The following is a 21,449-nucleotide window of genomic DNA, read 5'->3' as shown; positions in this document are numbered from 1 at the left end:
TTGACGGGGGAAAAAAGCTTGCCGCGAAAAACAAAATTTTTGTCCAGAGAAATGGCTTTTATTATCAAAAAACTCCCGATATACATTTTCTCTTACTCCTCGCACAAGCGGAAACTTAACATTTTCTTTTTGTTTCAGACAAAAAACTCCACATTTTAATCCTGAGCTAGAAATCCCATTCAGTGTGCAAACAGCAGTGAGGTAGAAATTGGCACACTGCTTCCGGAGACAAAAAACGGGTGAGTTGTATATAAATTCAATGCGTTAAGATCTTTTTCTCTTATTCCTCAAAACTATAGAAAAAAAAGTTAAGTCTGGCTGGGAGAGATGCCTCCCTATCGATATCTCCTGTCACTCCTTTCCCTTTCACTGCCCCGGTGTCTCTTTTGGCTACGATATCTCTCTGAACTTCGACTTCTCTCGCGTTCTCTCTCCCTATACCGATCCCGGCTGGACGTGGCTTCCCCCCGATCACGATACTTATCCCTATCTCTGGACCTCGATCGTGTTCTCGTTTCATTTCTATGGGATTCCCTATCACGATCCCTGTCATCGTATTTTCTTCTGTAGGAATCCCTCTCGCGACTCTGTGGCTCATCTCTCCTTCTGCCTTGGTAGTCATCTCGGCTGCGATCTCCTCCGCCGCCCCTCTCGTACCTCTCTCCGCCGGCATTGCTGTTGTTACCCGTAAATCTTACCGGTTGGAGAGTGATTCCGTAATCCTGTGCATATTCATTGAGTTTCGTCTCAATTTGCTTCTGAATCGGCACAGGAATCCGCGGGAAGAGAGTGGAGAACCAATCGAGCTTTGTCAGCCACTGCACTAGCATCTGTCCAATGGTAATCACCTGGAAAACCCCAAAAATCTCTTTAAATCCTTCTCTTTAAATCGCTAATCCTTTCCAGTTTCTCCCACCTGACCACCTCCTGCTTTTACATCAATCTCTTCCTCATCCTGCAAATACTGCTCATACCAATCAAACAGGTCACCTGGAGGCTGTGTATACCGGATGTACATGAAACCTTCCCGTAAGAAAAGGGAGAAAAGGAACCAATTAAACCAAGGATTTCTTCACCAAGAGACTTACATAATTTGCTTCAGGGCTCGGTTTTTTTTCTTTTCTGAAGGGAGGGAGCAGTGAGAAAAGTCCAATCTGTCCGTGAGTGAACTTACCACCTACCTAGTGCCCTTATGTAGGGAGAATCTGTGTGGGCTAGCAACCCATTCACCTGTTTTCTTGTCAACTTTAGCGTGTACAATTTGTACAGGAGGCAAAAAGCTGATGATACAATTCCACCAGCACCAACTCCTCTAACCTAAAACCACAAAAAAATCATCCTCAAATTAGCTTTCCCTTGCATCCCAGAGACATCATCAAAGCTCGAGGCTTCTCGATAAAAACATTACCTACCCCGCCACACATTCCAGTTTGTCCGGCAGTTTTCCGGGAGCCCTTCTCCCATGGTTCCAGGTGTTTAACTTGATAAAATATCTCATCAACTACCTCATGATAAGTCTTCAATTTAAACAAGGTCACTGGTTTTTTTCCCCAAGAAAAAAAAAGAAAGAAAAACATAACATGAAATTTTTGACTGAAAAACGTTTGATGCCAATGGCTCTCACCTTTAAAATAACTAGAGCTCTGAATATTAGCAAGAATTAGTGGATTGAGGTTCATACTTGCTTCATTGCCCCATAGTGGCAGTACATTGTGAAATTTGCCCATCTTTTTGCTGGGTGAAGAATGGTCAGAAGGGTCTGGAAGTGATAAGAAAATAGCATTTAATATTTATTTGTAGCGACAGCATTTGACAAGCTCCATCTCAAACAAACAAACATCTACGTGGTATTCCTATTGAATCTCACCTTCAGTATTAGTGTAATCCATGGTTTTGTCTTTTTCCGTGCTAAATAGAATAGTTTTTGTCTCAAATTGTACAATTTTGACGATGCCAAACGTAAATATTCTGCAATTTTTTTCACTTTTGCAATCCGACGTACGCCATTTTTTCGCCAAACTTGAAAATTTTCCACCAGGGTGCGCTTGAGTCACTGAAATGTCGGATTTATCCCAGCAGGCCCTTTATCCGACTATCAAATTTCCCCTCATTAATCACTTGAAGTTGCATTCGTACCCTGCGTTTTGAACGATTATTTCGTTTTTCATATTCGTGTTGAAAATTTGCAAACAAATTATTTTGCAAATTTTTAGCGCAAAATTATTTCAATAGCTTCCGAGAACTTAAATTTTAGCTTAAGAAAAATCCACCATATGAAAGAAAAAGTTTATAATTGAGTTTATAATAAAAATCTCAAATAGGAAAAAAAATCCTTAGAACTTTGGGTCTTTTCTGTTTTTTTATTTGTAATAAATAGCCCTGTATTATGATAATTTTCTATTAGAAATTTGTTTTAAGTTTTGAGGGTTTCTTAAAGAGTTATCTCAATATAAACTAATTACTTTACAAATTTTGGTATGTATAGTAATTTACATAAATTTTTTAAAAATTCATTTTTTTGTTGAAATTTTCGTATCTCGAGAACTGAGGTACCGTTATAAAAATTTTATTTTTTCTTAAATTCATCTACTCAAAGAGCTCTATAAAAATATACAAACACTTTCGAAAAAACAAAATAGGGTTTCTAGATAGGGGAAATGCTTCTAATTTTGTCCAGTTTCTTATTTTGGACACTTTGAGGATAACATTGGACACTAAAAATAAATTGATTAAAATGATGGATTTTTATTCCAATATTTGATGAATAATGAATTATATCTAAATATTTGTTCCTTTTGGAATATTTTAACACTAAATACGTTAAAATTTGAATATGATTTGAGTTGAAATTGCTTTGTTGAAAATTCAGTGTGAGCAATTGCTTACGAGAAATATGACAGAACTTCGTGGCTTACTTCAGTCTTATTTAGTTTTGGTGAAGTACTAACAAAGTTTGTTCGCTGTTTTTGAGTGATATTATTGAATATTCATTGAATATTGTGTTGATTCACGTTACTGATGTTTTGTACATTTGACCTGAAGTGAGATTTGCCTTGTGAATTATATTTTTCGTGTGAAAAATGGGAAATTTTTTAAGACATTCACCAGTGAGGTGATGATTCTTATTTTGGACAGGTGTTTTTCTCACGAAATTTCGTGAAGTTTTAGCTTTTGTGATGACTAGGTTGGACAAATGCCTGGAGAAATGAAGGAGCATCATCTCTACGAAAGAGATGCAGTGAGAAATGCCTTGAAAGGCTCCCGGAAAGGGCAGGGAATGAGCGAATCCGCACGTAGTTGGAGTACCGAAGTCAACTCACTTTAATGAATGATATGGAAAGTTTCTGGGCTTCTTGTGACATTCCACGTTTCCCTTACATGACCAAGAAGAGGACTTGGTAAGATTGGTTCATGAAATGAAGAACAATGGGCATCCTGTTGAGGCGGATTATCTGTCCAAATTTACAGACAAGTTGTAAAAATTAATAACCAAGTTGTCCAAAATAAGAGTCAAATTCACCTCTACATATCAATTCATTTTTAAACGTATTAAAACTAATTTTAGTAAAAATGAGATGATAAATAGCTTGCCAAGTTTCTAAACAATCCTTCTGAAAAGAGAGTAACAAGAAAAGTCAATTAGTATTGAAAATATGGCACTTCAAACTTAGGATATCGATGCTTATATGCAGACTGTCCAAAATTATAAGCACTTCCCCTAATCGCAATCTAAAATAAGCGCATTGTTAAACATATTTCAATATATCTCGGAACACGTAAATTTCCGGAAAGAGCACCCCTTATTTTCGATATTAACACAAAATCGACGTACACATACTCCCAGTAAAAAAGTTACAGTAGAGTTCCTCTAATTTGAACATTTGGGGGGTTATAGATGACATTTCCTACTCCTCAAATTTGAACAATATTTTCAAAAACGTAACGAAATTCATGTTAAATGCACTTTCCCAAATTTAAGAAAGATAATTTTAGAGAATATATCAATGTAATTTTTGTTAAATAATTTGAATTTGTTATGGGAGTTAATATAATACCATAATATTGAGGAAACACTAGAGAAAAATAGTCCTAATTCAGATTCCACGTAAAACTTTCTTCACAAAACCTCAAATTTTACATTTTGAACTCAACCGTCGTTCAAATTTGAGGAGTTCAAATTTGAGGAACTCGACTGTAATTGCACTTTTCAATTTTTATTCCACTACCACTGTAGACACTTTTTTCTCAAAAACTCTTTACTTTATCTATTATTTACCTAATTTCTTAGCTTAATTTGTACATTTTTGCGCAATTAAACACACACATTGGCAAGAATTTTTGCCGTCGGACTATTACTGAGTGAACCATCCAAGATGTCAAAAACTTTTGCATTGGGATTGGGATGCAACCTCACGAACAAATCTTCTAAACATTTCACTATTTAGGTCTTTTCGTCGCAAAATATTTATAACACAGCACTCCAAAAACCTGAGCAAACCTCTAAACCACGAAATTTCATTTTCCCAAAAAAATGTTTGTGCAATTTTCATGCAAAACTCTGCACAATTTTCACCTTATTTCTGTCGGCACTGTGTTTTTCTGAATCACAAGACAAATCTCTACAGCGTAGGAGCTTTTCCTCCCATTTTCCACTATTAGAGCCTTAACAGACATGAGGATTAGCCGAGAGACGGCTTAGCGTAATTATATTAGAAATAATGGTTAAAGTTCATTTCCATCATTTTCCTTTAAGTCATCTCTCGGCTTAAGTCGTAAGTGTGTCTATGGTCTAGGGCAGAGGTGTGCAAGAAACCGTTGAAATCGAATTAACGTCAAATGAAACATGTACGTCAATGGTCAAAACGCTACTATAACAAACTTATTTTGACGTTAATTCGGTTTCAACGGTTTCTTGCACACCTCTGGTCTAGGGCATTATAGTTATTAAGAAAACACGCGAAAACTATCACCACTCTTTGCGAATTAACTGCACTGTGAATTATTATTTTGTGTGCCATTTGACAATTCTGAGCGACACTGGAACTGGAAGTCACTGAAATTTGCTTATTTTGGCGCATGCAAAATGGCAAACTTTTCAATCCTTTTGCATGCTTTTGCAAAGAAAGTTGATTGAATTCGAATTTACCAAAAAATCGACTGAAATTAATCGATTTTTGCAAGAAAGTCGATTGGAGCCAAGGGAGCCAGGGTTACCGTTACTACCGTTTTTGGTTAAGTACATGTACAGTAGACTCTCGTTAATTTCGGCTCTTTTAAGATTGGGCTACTTTTTAATTCGGGCTGCAGTTAAATTAAAAAAAAACTTGTTGACATTTTTCAAGTTTGATTATGATTATCGAATGCAACAAATTGCCACGGTTTGTCTTAGTTTTGATGTGATTTTGCATTATTAGGGGATTTTCATGAAATTTACAATATATATGAGCACGTAACCTTAATATATGCATGCAGTTGAACAAAAAATTGTTGCATTTCAAAAAGTTTGTTACCCGAATTTCTTCCTAATTCGGGTGACGTTTTGGTACGAAATGCCCGTATTTGAGAGAGTCTACTGAATATAGCCAACGAACAATGGTGAAAAGTTTTTATGGATAAATTATCGAAATTATCAAATGGAAATTTTCTGGTACAGTAGACTCTCTCAAATTCGGGCATTTGGGACCAAAATGTCATACGAATTAGAGAGAAATTTGGGCATTAAATTGTTTGAAATGCAACGATTTTTTGTTCTTTCGCATACTAATATTAAGTTTACATATATTTATATTAATGGTAAATTTCATGAAACCCCCTTTATAATGCAAAATAACATCATAATAAAGGCGAAACATGTCAAATTTGAGAATATTATCTTCATTTGAAAACTTAAAAATGTCGATAAACTTTTTTCAAATTTAACTGCTGCCTGAATAAAAAAGTAGTCCGATCTTAAAAGAGCCGAATTAGCGAGAGTCTACTCGCAGAGGTGTGCAAGAACCGTTGAAAACCGAATAAACGTCAAAATAAGTTTGTTCTGGTAGCGTTTTGACCATTGACGTACATGTTTGACATGTTTCATTTGACGTTTATTCGGTTTCAACGGTTCTTGCACGCCTCTGGTCTACTGTAATTCCTAGTAATTTTGCAAGGAATTTTTTTCTGGAAAATTTTCGGCCAACCCTCTTCTTTCTATACAGTACTTGTGATGTGATTGTAATGTATTTGTAGTGGATAGTAGTAATCTGTTCAAGTTCAGCCGGGTTAGACAGACGACATGCAAATTGTTACCAACTTCATACCACACAGTGAAGTTTTAAGAGTCAAGAGTAAAATCACAGAAAAAGATAGAAGTTGGTGTGAAAAAATGAAAAATTGTAGAAAATATCAATTAAAATAGCGTTTCAATGAGCACAAATTGTGACAAATTCAATGGCAATACCATCCCAACCATCTTCACCGACAAAATGAACGAAGACGCGCAGTCGGACCCCGTGGAAATGGAACTTGAACTTCGGAATTTGCAGAGTGTAATAAATGTGACGCGAGAGAATATCGATGCGCTAAATGCAAAATTTGCCAATCTACAAGAACCACCACCGATGTACATTAAGGAGTATCAGGAATTGGCGTCGAAGCTCCATGAGTTGCGGGACAAGGAACTGGAGATTATGGAGAAGTTGCAGCAACAGTGCGAATACGCCACCAATACGGTTACAGTTGAGCCCCCTGAACCACCTGATCCTGACACAGAGGTGAGTGATTCATTTTGGGGTTTGGGTGTCCAATGGGGGCTGCAGGAGGGATTCAGTTTCCTTTCTCCGGGGTGAGGGGGAGAGGAGAAAAGTCAGGTGTCTGTGACTTTGTCCTTGAAATTGAACTCTCTGCCTTTTTTTTCTCTTGCAGACTGAAAGTAATTGTAGTACATTGACGAAGCAGCCAAAGTTTGTGCTCAGAGCCCATTTGCCCAATCAACAGAGGACATCTGTGCAGGTGAGTATTTTGGCAGGGAAGATGATGAAATCTTCAGGTCTGATGGGTTTCTTCCTTTGTGGTTGGCTATTTTGCAGGTGACTCCGGGAATCCGTCTCAGGGATGCCCTCTCGAAGGCGCTCAAACGTCGCAATCTCACATGTGAGATGTGTGAAGTGACAACGCAGTTAGGCAGCTCCCAGCCAATTCCCTGGGACACTGACATCAGTTGTATTCAGGCTGAGGAGGTTTATGTGAAAGTGCTGGACAAATTTCCCGTAATGTCTCAAATTTCTCATCAAGTAAGTCCATTATCTTTTCGCAGAAGAATCTCTTCTTTCCTTCCTTCTGTCCCCCCCCCCCCCCCCTTGAATTATCTAACAATCCTGCCTCATTTGCAGTTTATGCGCAAAACCTTCTTCTCCTTGGCATTCTGCGAATGCTGCCGACGCCTCCTCTTTACCGGTTTCTACTGCAATCAGTGCAACTTTCGGTTTCATCAACGGTGCGCCGACAAAGTGCCACGACTCTGCAACAAGATCGACATGGAGAGCTACTATCAGTTTCTGCTTGAGCAAAATCCCGACAATTGCGCAGGCTTGCTCAAGACAGGTGGTCTGGTGTCCTATCAATCACGCCATGTCCATCCGCGTTCACTAAATCAGCAGGATCGTTCGAATTCAGCTCCAAATGTTTGCATCAATAGCGTTAAGACGCTGTCTGAGCACCAGAAAATGCTAGCACAGCAGGCCCGTGGGGCTCTGCAGAGTCAATCGGGTCAGGAGCATTCGCAATCAACGCAGGCATCGCCCACAAATACGCTGAAGCACATGAAGAGGCCAAGGGCCAGGTCAGCAGATGAAAGCAATAAAAATCTCCTCTCGCCGAGAGATCCAAAGCCAACGGAAGAGAATTGGGTGAGTTCATTTCTTTTTTTTTTAATTTAATTGATGCCCTTTAAATCTGCTTTTAAAATCTGATTCATATTCTTGGATAAAGATCTTTTAATTTTTAAAGAGTCAAAATTCTTTAAAAGCTTTTGATATGCAACAAACTTCACAGTACAAAATTTAAATGAAGAGTTGATGATTGAAATGATAAGAAAACCAAAAATTCGAAATGAAAGGACATACAGCGCTAAAACGGCGAATATATGCATTTTCGACTTTCGGTCGATTTTCGAATAGGTTTAGCTTGGATTTGGAGTGGCTTTTCTTCTTTCAAAAGTTATTATACTGTACTACTGACCAGTAGGGGAATTCTGTAATTTTTGTCACGCCTGAGTTCGAAACCTGACAATGCCATTCGAGCTTTTTTTGTCATATCATATGAGTTCGAAAATGCAATTGCCAGGTTTCGAACTCACGTGTGACAATGCCACGAAAATTACAGAATTGCCCTACAGGAGGGGAATTCTGCAATGCTCTGGCAATGCCATATGACAAATTGGGTTCGAATCCTAGGAGAGCTTTTTCGAAAATGCGATTCTGTAGCCGTGATATTGCCATTTCAGCTCACGTGGCATTGTCAGAAGTCACATATTTGAGATTTCTGGCAATTCAAATGACAATGAATTTTGTTCAACAAATCAACCAAGACGTACTGTATTTTCATAAAACCATGAAGTAAAGTGTTTTCTTTAAAAAAAAAACAAATAATTGCATTTTCGAACTCATATGATATGACAAAAAAAGCTCGATTAGCATTGTCAGGTTTCGAACTCACGCGTGATAATGTCACGAAAATTACAGAATACCCCCACTCCCCACAGGAGGGGAATTTTGTAACGCTCTGGTAATCCTATATGACAAATTGAGTTAGAATCTTAGGAGAGCTTTTTCGAAAATGTGGTTCTGTAGCTGTGATATTGCCATTTAAGCTCACATGACATTGTCAGAAGTCACATATTTGAGATTTCTAGCAATTCAAATGACAATGTAATTTGTTAAACAAATCAACCAAGACGTACTGTATTTTCATAAAATCATCAAGTAAAGGGATTGCATTAAAAATTCAATGAATTGCATTTTCGAATTCATATGATATGACAAAAAAAGCTCGATTGGCATTGTCGGGTTTCGAACTCACGCGTGATAATGTCACGAAAATTACAGAATTTCCCTACAGAGCCATGGGCGAATGATCCCTTATACTTTGACAAAACCACTAAAATTGTTATTAACAATTTTAATACCTTCGCGAACTGGGCTAAAGCTTCAGACTGAATCCTGCATTACATTTCTCTTCATTTTGCTGGTAGTGAAGATCTTTTAAATCTTTAAAATATTTAAAATTTTGAAGATAATTTGAAATAAATCAAACGTCATTAATTTTAAACAAAGTTTTAAAATTAAAAGTCTTAAATTTTGCCTCTAAATATTTAATGTTAAATCTATTAAATTTTCTTCATCTCGAAACTGACGAGAATGTTAGGATGGTTAGGATGGATTATTGCAAGGTCAATAGCAAATTTTCGTCCGTAACAGACTTCTGCGCAGAAGATAGTCAAAGTTAAATGAATCCCTCAATTTAATTTCTCATCTAAATGTCTTTTAAAAATATAAAATTGTGGTATCATTCAAAAATTTATATTTAAAAATCCATTTAATTTTGTCGTGAGAAATTTTTTTGCTGTTTTATGTCTAAGACGATTTTTCTCTATTCGAGCGTTCATAACCGAAATCTCTACGAAGGAAAAGATATTCGAAGATTGGTTTCGAAAATTACAGACAAGGCATTTTATATCTTTGCCGGATGGTGACCGAAGTAATTCTTGTTCGAATTTCGAAGTGTCTCGCTCGAGTGTCAAAATGTATCTATTTCTGCTTGTTAGGAAAATCGGGAAAATCAAAACAACAAAGTTAATTTCAATATAATTATCCTCATAATCACTGATTAATTTTTTTTAACAATTTATTTTTGTAATATTTCATAAATTTTCCCCGCCCTCTGCGAAAATTTAGTTTGAAAATTCAAAACTGAGTTTGAACGCGCTTCGAACATCAACGGCTTGTAGATCCGAATTGTGTTTAATTTGCCTATAGAGTCTTGGATAAATATGGTAAATGGAACTCAGTCAATCAATCCCAGTTTCGAACTTTTATGAAATATTATACTAAAAGCTCGCAAAAGAGTTAACTCAGTGATTATGGAGTGATTAAATAACATAAAAGCAGTAAGTGTCGTAGCTGTGTGTTGTCCCAACAACATAGTGAGGACCTACATATTTTGGCACTTGAGCACTTCCAAATTCGAAATGATGTACTTCAGCCACCTTGCGGAATTATCAAGTTAGAATGTCTCTTTTGGCTTTTCAAATAGATCTTCGAATTTTTCAAAATCTACTTGTAAAATGCTTAGCATGTAAAATTTCAGCTTAATATCGCTCTCCTGTAAAGTTGGGCATTCGCGACTTATTCGTTTTATATTCTGAGCCGTCGATTTTATTTCTCTTAGATCTTTATTGATCTCTATGAAGCATATGCTTTGTGCAAGACCTATGATGCATTTGCTTCAAAGCAGTGATATATGACGAACTTATGCTCTTTAACCCTTTATGGCCTCTACACATTGGGAGCAATTTTTGTCAAAAATTGCTTTTTTGAAGGAAATTGCCTGCAGAGTTGTAGGGGGAAACGTCAAATTTCTGTCAAAAATGCAATTTTTGACGAAAATTGCTCCCAATGTGTAGACGCCTTTAAGGACGAGAAGCTTTCCGCTGAGCGAAATTCAACAAAATCAAGTTTCCTTCGATATTTTAGCTTAAATAAAAGATTTACGGTTAAAAAGAAATTTTCCCATCCCTAGGAGTTCTGGAAAACTATGGGTCATATATGACCCAATCGTCTATAAAGGTAAAAAAGCACAAAATTTTCCAGACGACTAGTTTACTCGTTTGCTCTGTTATTTTTGAAAGATAAATAACTTGAATATATTTGTAATAATAAAAAAAATATTTAGAGTACGAGTAAAAATTAGTACGATCAAAAATTAATTTTAAAAAATCTCATTAAATTTTTGGTCTCAAAGACTCTTGAAGACTTGTACACAAAAAACAATAATTTTTATGAAATAATGTATTATTGTTTACTTCATTTTTAATTTTTATGATATTCATCGAAACAATTGCGAGTACTAGTAACACAGAGATAAATGTCACATGCCTCACCAATACAATTGGTCTTATAATCCTTTTTTCTGATAGCACCATGTGCACCTCAGTTTTCTTCGAAACATGTTTGATGGTAATGGGTAGGTGCAATGTTGTTTGTCTCTGGGAATTTAAGACGTATAGTTGCACATTGCTATGGATCCGGGAGTTCTTCCGGAATTGATGCGTTTTCGATAAAGACCTCAAAGTCAACTTCATCCACGTCTTGTTCCAAATATATTCTGTCGCTTTAGTTCAGGACAAGATTGTCGGCATCATCGCTATCTTCCGGGCATAATATGTGGATGATTTCGGGTTCATAGATTATGAAATTTTTTTTTCCATTTTTGAAGTCATCTACAAGAGTAAAAAGTTATGAATTTACAACATATACGCAGAAGTATCTTATAAATTAACAAAATATTACTTTCTTCAGTCTGTATTGCACTGGGAAATCTCATCTAATTGATATATCACACAATATTACACGAATAATTAACTATTTTGCGCACACATACACAAAAACATGAAACGGTTTAACCTCAAATCTTCGAAAATCCACTAGAGACAAATTCGGTGTTTTTTACCTTTAGGGACGATTGGGTCATATATGACCCATAAAAATAATAAAGCTTTCCTGAAAATATCAATAAACTCTAATTTTTACTTTGTTGAGAAATATTATGTATGTATATAGTTATTATAGTTTCTAGTTCCAAGAGGTTTTTGCTTAAAAAAAAATTATAAATATTAAAAATATTAAAATTCAAGCACCACTGTGAAAATTTGAAAATTCGTCATTTTTGAGCTTAAATATTTTTTAATAGCAAATAACTGGAGATTATCAAAAAATATCCTAGATTCCTACATCTTTCTACTTTGTGATTTGGTAAAAACATTAGAAAGAAATACAGTAGAGTCTCCTAAATTCGAACGCTCGGGGGGTATTTTTGACATTTCTCACCTCCCAAATTCGAACGATTTTTTCAAAACTAACGAAATTTATGTGAGATTAAATTGTACTTTGAATCAAATTCCCGTACTTTCTCGCAAGTCTTATTGGTAACATACTTCCTTTTCATTTTATACGATAATAATGTATGTAAACATTCAGGAGGAAGCACATAAATATGATTTTCATTCATCCAGAATACGAACTTTCTAGCATAACCTCACAACTGACATTTTGAGTCCAAACGGCGTTCGAATTTGAGAGATTTAGATTTGAGAGACTCTACTGTAACTACAGGTAGTCAGGAAAAATTATTTAATCTATGGGTCACGGGTGACCCAGTCGTCCTTAAATCTTTATTGATCTCTATGAAGCATATGCTTTGTACAATACCTATGATGCATTTGCTGCAAAGCAATGATATATGACGAACTTGTGCATTATTTGTAAATTACAGGACTTTTGCTTGTCCCTTAATTCCTTTGAAGAATTTGCTGAAGAACTGCCTTTAATCCAATTCAATTTCCTTCCGCGTCCTCTTTGTTTTTGTATAGAACATCCAAGCTGTTGAGATCCTGATAGGTCGTCGAATTGGGTCTGGGTCATTTGGGACTGTGTACAAGGCCCACTGGCACGGACCGGTGGCTGTGAAGACGTTGAATGTGAAGACACCAAGTCCAGCACAATTGCAGGCATTTAAGAATGAAGTGGCTATGCTGAAGAAGACGCGTCACTGCAATATTCTGCTGTTTATGGGATGCGTAAGTGAACCATCGCTGGCCATTGTGACACAGTGGTGCGAGGGTAGTAGCCTGTATAAGCACATTCATGTCAATGAGACAAAATTCAAGTTGAACACATTGATAGATATTGGACGACAAGTGGCTCAGGGAATGGATTATTTGCATGCAAAGAATATTATCCATCGTGATCTCAAGTCCAATAATATTTTTCTGCATGAGGATTTATCGGTGAAAATTGGGGATTTTGGTCTGGCAACGGCCAAGATGCGATGGTCAGGTGAGAAACAGGCAAATCAGCCGACTGGGAGTATTTTGTGGATGGCTCCGGAGGTGATACGCATGGAGGATTCCAATCCGTATTCCTTCCAGAGTGATGTCTATGCTTTTGGGATTGTGATGTATGAGCTGTTGGCTGAACAGTTGCCGTATAGTCACATCAATAACAAGGATCAGATATTGTTTATGGTGGGACGGGGATTGTTGAGGCCGGATATGAGTAAGGCACGGTCAGATTGTCCGCAGGCGCTGAAGCGTTTGGCGGAGGATTGTATAAAGTTTGTCAGGGATGAGAGGCCCCTGTTCAGGCTGATTCTCAATATGTTGGAGAATATGCTGAGGACATTGCCAAAGATTCATCGGAGTGCTAGTGAGCCAAATATGACGCAGACACAGCTACAGAGTGATGATTTTCTCTATATGTGCTCCAGCCCAAAGACACCGGTGAACTTTAGTAATTTTCAGTTTTACAATGGTGCCGCTAACATATAGCAATTTTTCATTATGATCATGTCTCTCTTTTCTAACGCACTTTCACTTACTAATTTGTAATAGATTTTTTTTGTTACTTTGCTGGACGATATTCGTTCGATTTTATTTTATTGTTTTTTTTTTTTACTTAGAATAATTACCTTTCCGCAGTAATTACTGATTAGGCCTAAATTGTTCTATTTAAATTATTGTCTATTTTTTTTTAAATATATTTTTTAAAACTTTTCCCTCCAGCAGAACTGTTTTATTTTCCTTTTTTTTAAAAAATATATTTTTTGAGAGAAACAGAAACTAACAAAATCTTCTCATAAAAAAAAGAGTTATACAGTTATGAATATGATACAGATTAATGTTAATCCATACATTAGTGACTATTTCAAAAAAGAAAAAAAAATATAAATGATAAAATGAAGGGCAATGAAACGGAGAAAAAGGGTAGGAATATACTAAGAAAAAAAAATGTAAATACATATGAAAAGTAAAATAAAAAAAATATATTGACAAGACTCCTTGTCTCGAGAAGAGATTTAAAAAAGAAAAAAGAAATAATGGAATGTTTCAACTAGTCAGAAAACCTTATTATTTTATCTCCTCCTTACAATTTATAAAAAAAAGAGAAAAGAAAAATTATGAAAATATTATTACGAAAAAAAAAACATATGAAAAAAGTGAAAATTGAATCAGCAATTCAAACATTCCTCTTTACCAATTTTTGTGTAAATAAATATAGCACTTGAAGTTGAAGTAAAAACAAGAGAAAAAATGGTCATTTGAAAAGAGTTAATGAGACATCAATCACTTGTGTGGTGATTAGAATTAAGATGCAAATAAAGAATTTCTTCTATGTTCTTTCACTATCCTCTTGAACAAACAAACAAAAAAAAAACAAGTATGAATTGTAAAAAGAGATGTATTTAAATAAAATTGTAAAATTACCTCAAGAAGTTTTTGCATTTTCCTCTGTGATTGAGTAATTTAATTTTCAGGTGAGATGAGACTCTGGATTTAATTGGAAAAAGCACACCTGCTAACCATTGGGATAAGCAATTAAAGTGGATGGCACAGAGAATGGCAAGTGTCCCATAATTTAATCAATAATTCATCGTTTCAGGAGATTTATGAAACGTTTAAATTTTTATTGGTCGAAAATTGGAGAGAAAGAGAGCAATATCGTTTCTTAATTTTTTGATTTGGTAAAATTTCCACCTTTTGGGGTAAGTGTACCAAATTCCGGCCAGATTGTAATTCCGGACACCTTTTTTGTTCGTCGGATTTCCATGAATTTTTAGTTTTTGCATACTAGAGATTATACAATGCAAAAAATAACAAAAAATGTAGCTTCGACAAACGAAATGATGTGAAAAAGACATTGGAAGAATTCTCGAAGGGTAAGGAACTATGAGAATGAAGGTGGCCGAAATAGGCCACCAAAGCTATGTCTGCATTTTTATTCATTTTAAAATGTATTAAGAATGATTTCAGAGAAAATAAAGACGAAAAACTCTTTACAAGGTTCCAAGCTACACTTCTAAAGAAAAAATAATAATAAATCGATTTCGTCTCCTGAAAATGCAAGTGTTCTAACTCACAATAAGTTCATTCACAAGAAAAGGAATTTAAAACTTTGTGCTCTTAATCCACATTTTTGACACCTTAAATCGTTCTTTTTTGGTTTAAATCTTCGAAGCAACTAATAAATATGATATATTAAAAATATGAATCTTATTCGATCAGTAGATTTTTCACAAAGAAGGAAAATTCAAGAAATTGCATCGAATGAAATTGTTCTAAGAAGTCACAAAAATTTCAATAAATGTTGTATAAATCTGTTACATAGAACAATTTCACATTGAAAAGCCATAAAAATATAGAGCGTATTTCAATCAATCGCAAGCTTGCTTGGAGTTTTTTTTATGGAAAAGTGTAATGTAAAAAAAGATCTTTTTATTTTAAAAATATTTCCTTAAATATTCAAAAATATAAGTTTTTGAAAATCACACAATTGTTTTTTTTATCAAACAGGAAAAAATAGTCTATATTATTTATGTTACTTTATTTTCTGGATAATTGGGTTAAAACCTTAAAAACGTTTTAATTTTATCAATTAAAATCATTATAAAAAGGAATAAATAATTCTAAAGAGACATTTCTTTAAAGATTCCTTTTATTTAACCTCTGAACCTCTCTCATTCTACCTTTTAAAACCTTTTTATACCCTTTAATATTTTAAGTCTTTTAAGGACGATTGGTTCAACGGTGATCTATAAAGAATTTTTTTTTGAATATCTAAAATTATTTTTCCCTAATGTTTACGTAATCGCACTGAGAGAATAAGACAAATAATAAGAGACAGAGAGAATTTAGACAGAAAAAGCTGGAAGTTAAACGGTTGGAGATAGCGACTTGGGTGTTTGCGGACGTAGCCAGTAGGGGAATTCTGTTAGGGTAGGGGAATTTCTCAGGAGAGTTTTTTCGATAAAGAGATTCTGTAACGGAGAGTTTACCATGTGGCATTATCAGAAGTCACATAGGGGGAAGTGGGGCACTTTTGAAAGTGTGGCAGCTTTGAAATTGGGATTTTTCTCCTCTGTTTAAGTGGCTGAGCCATATCATAATGTAATTTAGCTTCTCAATCTGTTTGTGCAGCTAAATTATATCACGATAAGGCTCAATTTTATTTAAAAACAGGTGAAAATTCCCAATTTCAAAGGTGCTCCACTTTCAAAGGTGACTCACTTCCCCCTACAGTATCGGCCATAAGTTTCTTGACAAAGCTATGTTCGAGAAATTAGATGGAAAAAATTATAGAAAAAATACTTTTTCAAATTTTTCTTTTTGCAAATTAGTTGTATATAAATTATAATAAGTAATAATTAGGAACATTATAAATAATGTTCCTAAAAAAGTGTTCTTAGACTTTAATAAAAAAAAAATCGGCATAGGTGTGGATGGGGTTATTTGCACGTAGGGTAAGTGTGCCAAATTTCGGCATAGTTGCATGCAAGCGCCAAAGTCTCAAGTTTGAAATGTAATATCTTTAATAGGAATTGATTTTTTTCATTCCTTCTACTTAAGGAGTGTTGCTTAGAACCTTGTAGAAAGTTTATGGACTTTATTTACTTTAAAATCATTCTTAATACATTTTAAAATGAATAAAAATGTAGACATAGCTTTGGTGTCCTATTTCGGCCACCTTGATTCTCATAGTTCCTTGCTATTTGGGAATTCTTCCAATGTCTTTCTCACATCATCTCGTTTGTTGAAGCTTCAATTTTTGTTATTCTTTTGCATTGTATAATCTCTAGAGTACGTAAAATCTAAAAGTTCATGGAAATTCGAGGAACGAAAAAGGTGGCTGGAATTGCAAGTTGGCCGGAATTTGGCACACTTACCCTATCCCATATTTTCCAAAATATAAAATTTTGGGATAAAAATTTAATTACATGGAAAAGTGCAGCATATTTTTAAATATCTAATATATTTAAGAGAAACTAATGGACTCAATGGAGTTATGTAGTAAGCTTGAATATAGTTCGTAAACGTTTGGTGAGTCTTGAAAAAGGCTTCAAGTGCGCGGCCTGCTCTACCCTTTTCTAATGGAGCTATTTCAAAGAAAAACGAATATGTTTTTTTTAGCACATTACTGTTCTCAAGTGTTTCTGCATTATACCGACTTGTCTTTGTGTTGGTTCCTGTCTCGACTGTTGTTCCGGTTGTTACAGTCCGCACTGTTCTAAATAGCCGTGACAAGAGCCAACACAAAGAAAAGTCGATAAAGAAGAACCACTTGAGAACAGTAAAGTGTTAAAAACATGTTAATTTTTCATATAGCACCATAAATCCCTATTTAAATCCAATTTTTATGATTTGAAGTAGTTTGGATAGCTCATTAACTAAAAGAATAAAAGCAAAAGAATTAAGGTAAAAGAAATCAAAAGGAACTTAAATTTTTGTCTCAAATTTTTGGAACTTTTCTACAAGCTTTCTCTATTTAAAATTCAGCATTAATATATTTCCGTAAAAAAATCTCAAAAAGCAATTCTTAATGAACTTGCTTGCTGGGAAAATTTAGGTGAAAATAAGGTAAAGTGCCCTCAAGTCGACCGGTTCCTCAATTCGACCGGTAGAGTTATTTATTCAATTTATTTACATTTGCACTAATATTTGGCGTATGATCTAACATTAATAGGTCAATTATTCCATAAATAAATACGAATCAGTGACAATTTTATAGAAATTCACCATTAAAACACTCAAATATTGACCCCCGGTCGAGTCTAGGAACCGGTCGACTCGAGGGCACTTTACCTTACGAATTATAGATTGTGAAAAATTTTTATGCTTTTATGTGTTTGAAAATCTGCTATAAATCTAATCTTGATGAACTCTTTTATGAAGAGTCTTTTATGAAGAAAATCCAGGGAAATTGATGAGAAATTGTATGAAATGCTCTTAAGAGTTTCAATAGATTTTTTTCCAGATTTTTGTTTAGGAATATATTCTACAAAATTCCAAAACTAAAAACCCTCTACTTGGGCGAAAATACCCTTGTTCGAAATTAGGTAATTTCGAAAATTTTCACAAATTGACCTTGAATGGTCCCTTTTAATGGGTTTTCAAGGTCATTAATTTAAAATCTAGAAAAGTTATTTCTGAGTCGTTTAGAACGAGTTTTAACGAATTTTAAAGGTCTTAGTGTTCTAGATAACTCTGAATCAATACCAATTATTTTCCTTCAATTCCGAAAAATCTACTTTGTTCATATTTGTAATTTATACAATCAATCAAATTTGGGTCAAACGACTTATATTTTATAGGGAAGGGGATCAAATTGGATGATACTTCATGGAATGTTAACAGTTCAAACTTCTAAGATCTATGCATTAATTATCTCTTTATAGCTTCGCAAAACGACATCTTAACAAACTTTTTGAAATTAATTTTCACAGCACATAAAATCTAAAACTTGGAGCATTTCGAAAGTTTTTATTTATTTTGTCACCATTTGATTTTGGAGTATGTAACATGAATCAGCTTGCAAAAATTAACTGACGATTAACGCGTTGTCCTTTCTTGCTGTTATAAAGGCAAGAGGAATTCAATGAACTACATATTTAAGCATATGGCGTCATAAAAAAATTCTTGCCAGAAAATTAATGAAGTGGAAAAATGTCCCTAGGAGAATCGTAAAACAATAACATTATTAGGTAGATTAAATTTGTAGAACCAGTCGTCCAATAAGTATTGTAAATAATTGAGAGTTACCCCCGTTACTCCAAATTTTCAGGACGATATCTTTGGAAAATAATTCATGCATAAAATGATACGATTTCTTTATTGGACTCTTTGCACCCAAATTAGACAAGGATTTACCCATAAAGCCCAAAAGAGGACCAATCTTCTTCGAAGATTCTCAGAAGAGAAGTCCACCATGAAAAATCACCGAGAAATATTTCACAATCATCCGTAAAACAAGTATTGATCTTCGGGCATGGTATTGTTGGTTTTTGTGATAAATTTGCAACAACACCTGGAGATACTGATCAGGATGGGATTCCCCTGTCCTGATGGAATTTTTACTGACACACAAATTGCATGTCTTTTGCCATGCTGAGAAATTCATCTGATTTTGTGAGATCCGTGAAATTCTTCAAGTTGCTTCATTTTGAAGACTCTCCTTCTGAAAAATTCCGAAATAGATAATGGCTTGAGCAACTGTGGAGGAATTCTTTAGCAGCTGCCCTCACCGCACTTGAGTAAAATTGATGCCCTTTCTTTCATACAACTTCACTCAATGGTACTCCAATTAAGACACTTTGTACATTAAAAATGAGGGTTGAAGAGATTGATTCCTGCAGAGACAATGTTCTCAGGCATTCAAAATTGTATATATCTCTCTCTAAATCCCTGTGACGTGTAATGCGAAATTAAATACCATCTCCAAGTGATTGATTGGAGTTTCATCGACACACTTTCCAAGGTGTGGTTTCTTGTGAGAACTTAACTCCAAATACTCTGGGAATTTCAGATCAGTTTTTAGGCAAAAACCGTTGTTGTTCCTTAAAACACGTGCCTGGGGATGTTTTTTTTTTGCATGTTAAGCGAGGGTGTTCTTCTTTCTTGGCTTCTTTTGTTGCTGAATGGCAAAAGGGAAGTGGTTGAAATCAAGAAACTTTAAAGATCACAATAGAGACTCGTTACAGAGAGCAGAAAAAAAACCTAAGCAGATGCTTTCATTTTATCCCTAACCTTCGTAATGATTTTCAATCATAATTAAATCGCTCGTGTTTTTTAAGGAAACATTACGATTTTGTAAACGATCTCGATATTTCATTCTTTTTCAGAAAGCTGTCTCAATAAATAAGGTCAAGATTAATCTAGGGTATCATCGGCAATTTTAAATGATTATACAGTGCCCGCTCTCTAATCCGGATCGCCGTAATCCGGACGAGTTATCGACGGTTACATTTAAAATCATTTTGAGGTTATGTATGCACGAGTATTCAGCAATGAAAATGAATTATTCTGTGATGTTTTTGATTAATAAATGATGCATAATAGCATAGGATTATCTAATTATGTCTTTTTATGCTTCTTTAAAACTTTTATTCTAATTCTAGAAAAAACCTTGTATTATATTTTCGAGACGTTGAACAAATTCAAAAAATCCATCCGGATTACGAAGCGGACATCTGTCATATTGTCTCCCAATCATCCGGATTACGAAGCGGACACTGTACAAGAGATTTACGCTATTTTTTTATAAACGTTAATTCCAATTTTTTTTTAAATAAAATACGCTTAAATAACAAGGATGACTAATGCAGAGAAGTTCTTGTTAATTGTCCTTAAATGACGTCGCAAAACCTGAGAAAACCAAACTAAGTTTCGCGAAACTAGAGACTATATTGTCAGTAAAAATGGGAACGATTTACATTACATCCCTTGCTAAAATTGGTTTAACTACAGAGGAAATTGGGACACCATCGAACATGGGTTAACACCGAACACTGCGTTTTTTTAGTTAGGTATTAGACTTCAGAGGACGAGACCTGTATAAATTCATAGATACTATAGGGATGTACGTTCACTGAAGAAATGCTCGTTATATTCCAAATAGTTTAAAAATAAAAATCACTGTTCGGTGCCACCGCCACCCCATGTTTGGTGGTACCCTAGTTTCCTCTAGCTATTTTCCAAAGTAATGCGTAACGCACAATAACTTTTGTTTAGTAAACATGTTTTTGATATTTCAATGAGAGTGAATGAAACATAGATCTAGTCATCTCGCTTATTCTCATAGGAAATTTTGAAAACATATTTACAAATGAAATTTATTGTGCGCTGGTCATAAGACTTTAAGACGATATTTTTTATTATTTGGCATTTAATGTCAAATAACATAAACAGCATTATGTCAATCTTTCAACAACGTGTCATGGTCAAAATTACATCTTTTGGTATTTCATTAGTTTCATATAAGTGTAGTGTTAAATATAATTTATTAATTATAAATTGGAAATGCAATGCGTGAGTGTGCTTACAGCGCTTGTCAAAACTAAACTAAACTAAAACTCTCTCCTGACTCTCTGTTATGGCATCTACACACCTACATAAACTTATATATTTTCTGGTCCTTCGAACCGGATCTGTTGTCTTATTGATGACTTGAATTTGGAGTTCAGGGGTTTGACAAAATTTTAGAAATGCAACTTTTTATATTTTTAACATAATTTCGTGTAAAATATTTCGTCACAACAAATACTTGGCTTAATAAGTGTTATCCTGGCTCTGTTCCACCAAGAGAAAATCAGAAGCGTTAGCTTTTTATTTTAAATGTGACCAAACAAACGCCTAATTTATTTTG

At 34.7% G+C, this 21,449-nt stretch overlaps 2 protein-coding genes across 2 annotated transcripts; one reads left to right on the top strand and one right to left on the bottom strand.

Moving 5' to 3' along the window:
• Positions 1-36: 36 nt before the first annotated feature.
• LOC129809567 (pre-mRNA-splicing factor 38B) lies at positions 37-2,054 on the bottom strand. Its single transcript, XM_055859494.1, has 6 exons — positions 1,868-2,054; positions 1,625-1,759; positions 1,413-1,537; positions 1,182-1,317; positions 917-1,023; positions 37-848 (listed from the first exon to the last, which is right to left on the bottom strand). The coding sequence occupies exons 1-6, from the start codon at positions 1,887-1,889 to the stop codon at positions 336-338; spliced, it is 1,038 nt and encodes a 345-aa protein (XP_055715469.1). The 5' UTR covers positions 1,890-2,054; the 3' UTR covers positions 37-335.
• A 4,148-nt stretch (positions 2,055-6,202) lies between these two features.
• Positions 6,203-13,815, top strand: LOC129809556 (raf homolog serine/threonine-protein kinase Raf). The gene is made up of 5 exons (XM_055859482.1): positions 6,203-6,752; positions 6,904-6,990; positions 7,068-7,271; positions 7,371-7,886; positions 12,626-13,815. The coding sequence occupies exons 1-5, from the start codon at positions 6,405-6,407 to the stop codon at positions 13,580-13,582; spliced, it is 2,112 nt and encodes a 703-aa protein (XP_055715457.1). The 5' UTR covers positions 6,203-6,404; the 3' UTR covers positions 13,583-13,815.
• Positions 13,816-21,449: the final 7,634 nt, after the last annotated feature.

The sequence above is a fragment of the Phlebotomus papatasi genome, chromosome 1 (assembly GCF_024763615.1).
Source record: "Phlebotomus papatasi isolate M1 chromosome 1, Ppap_2.1, whole genome shotgun sequence".
NCBI lineage: Eukaryota > Metazoa > Arthropoda > Insecta > Diptera > Psychodidae > Phlebotomus > Phlebotomus papatasi.
The sequence above is the reverse complement of the archived record's forward strand: the minus strand, read 5'-3'. Positions and strand labels throughout refer to the sequence as shown.

Bases quoted from the DNA above. Each gene is read 5' to 3' on its own strand.
- LOC129809567 (XM_055859494.1), bottom strand. From the start codon at position 1,889: ATGGATTACACTAATACTGAAG. The intron at 1,318-1,412 runs GTAGGTAATGTT...TTGTGGTTTTAG, and splicing joins AAACTGGAATGTGTGGCGGG to GTTAGAGGAGTTGGTGCTGG. The intron at 849-916 runs GTGGGAGAAACT...GGGGTTTTCCAG, and splicing joins TAAAAGCAGGAGGTGGTCAG to GTGATTACCATTGGACAGAT.
- LOC129809556 (XM_055859482.1), top strand. From the start codon at position 6,405: ATGAGCACAAATTGTGACAAATTCAATGGCAATACCATCCCAACCATC. The intron at 6,991-7,067 runs GTGAGTATTTTG...GCTATTTTGCAG, and splicing joins AACAGAGGACATCTGTGCAG to GTGACTCCGGGAATCCGTCT. The intron at 7,272-7,370 runs GTAAGTCCATTA...CCTCATTTGCAG, and splicing joins TGTCTCAAATTTCTCATCAA to TTTATGCGCAAAACCTTCTT.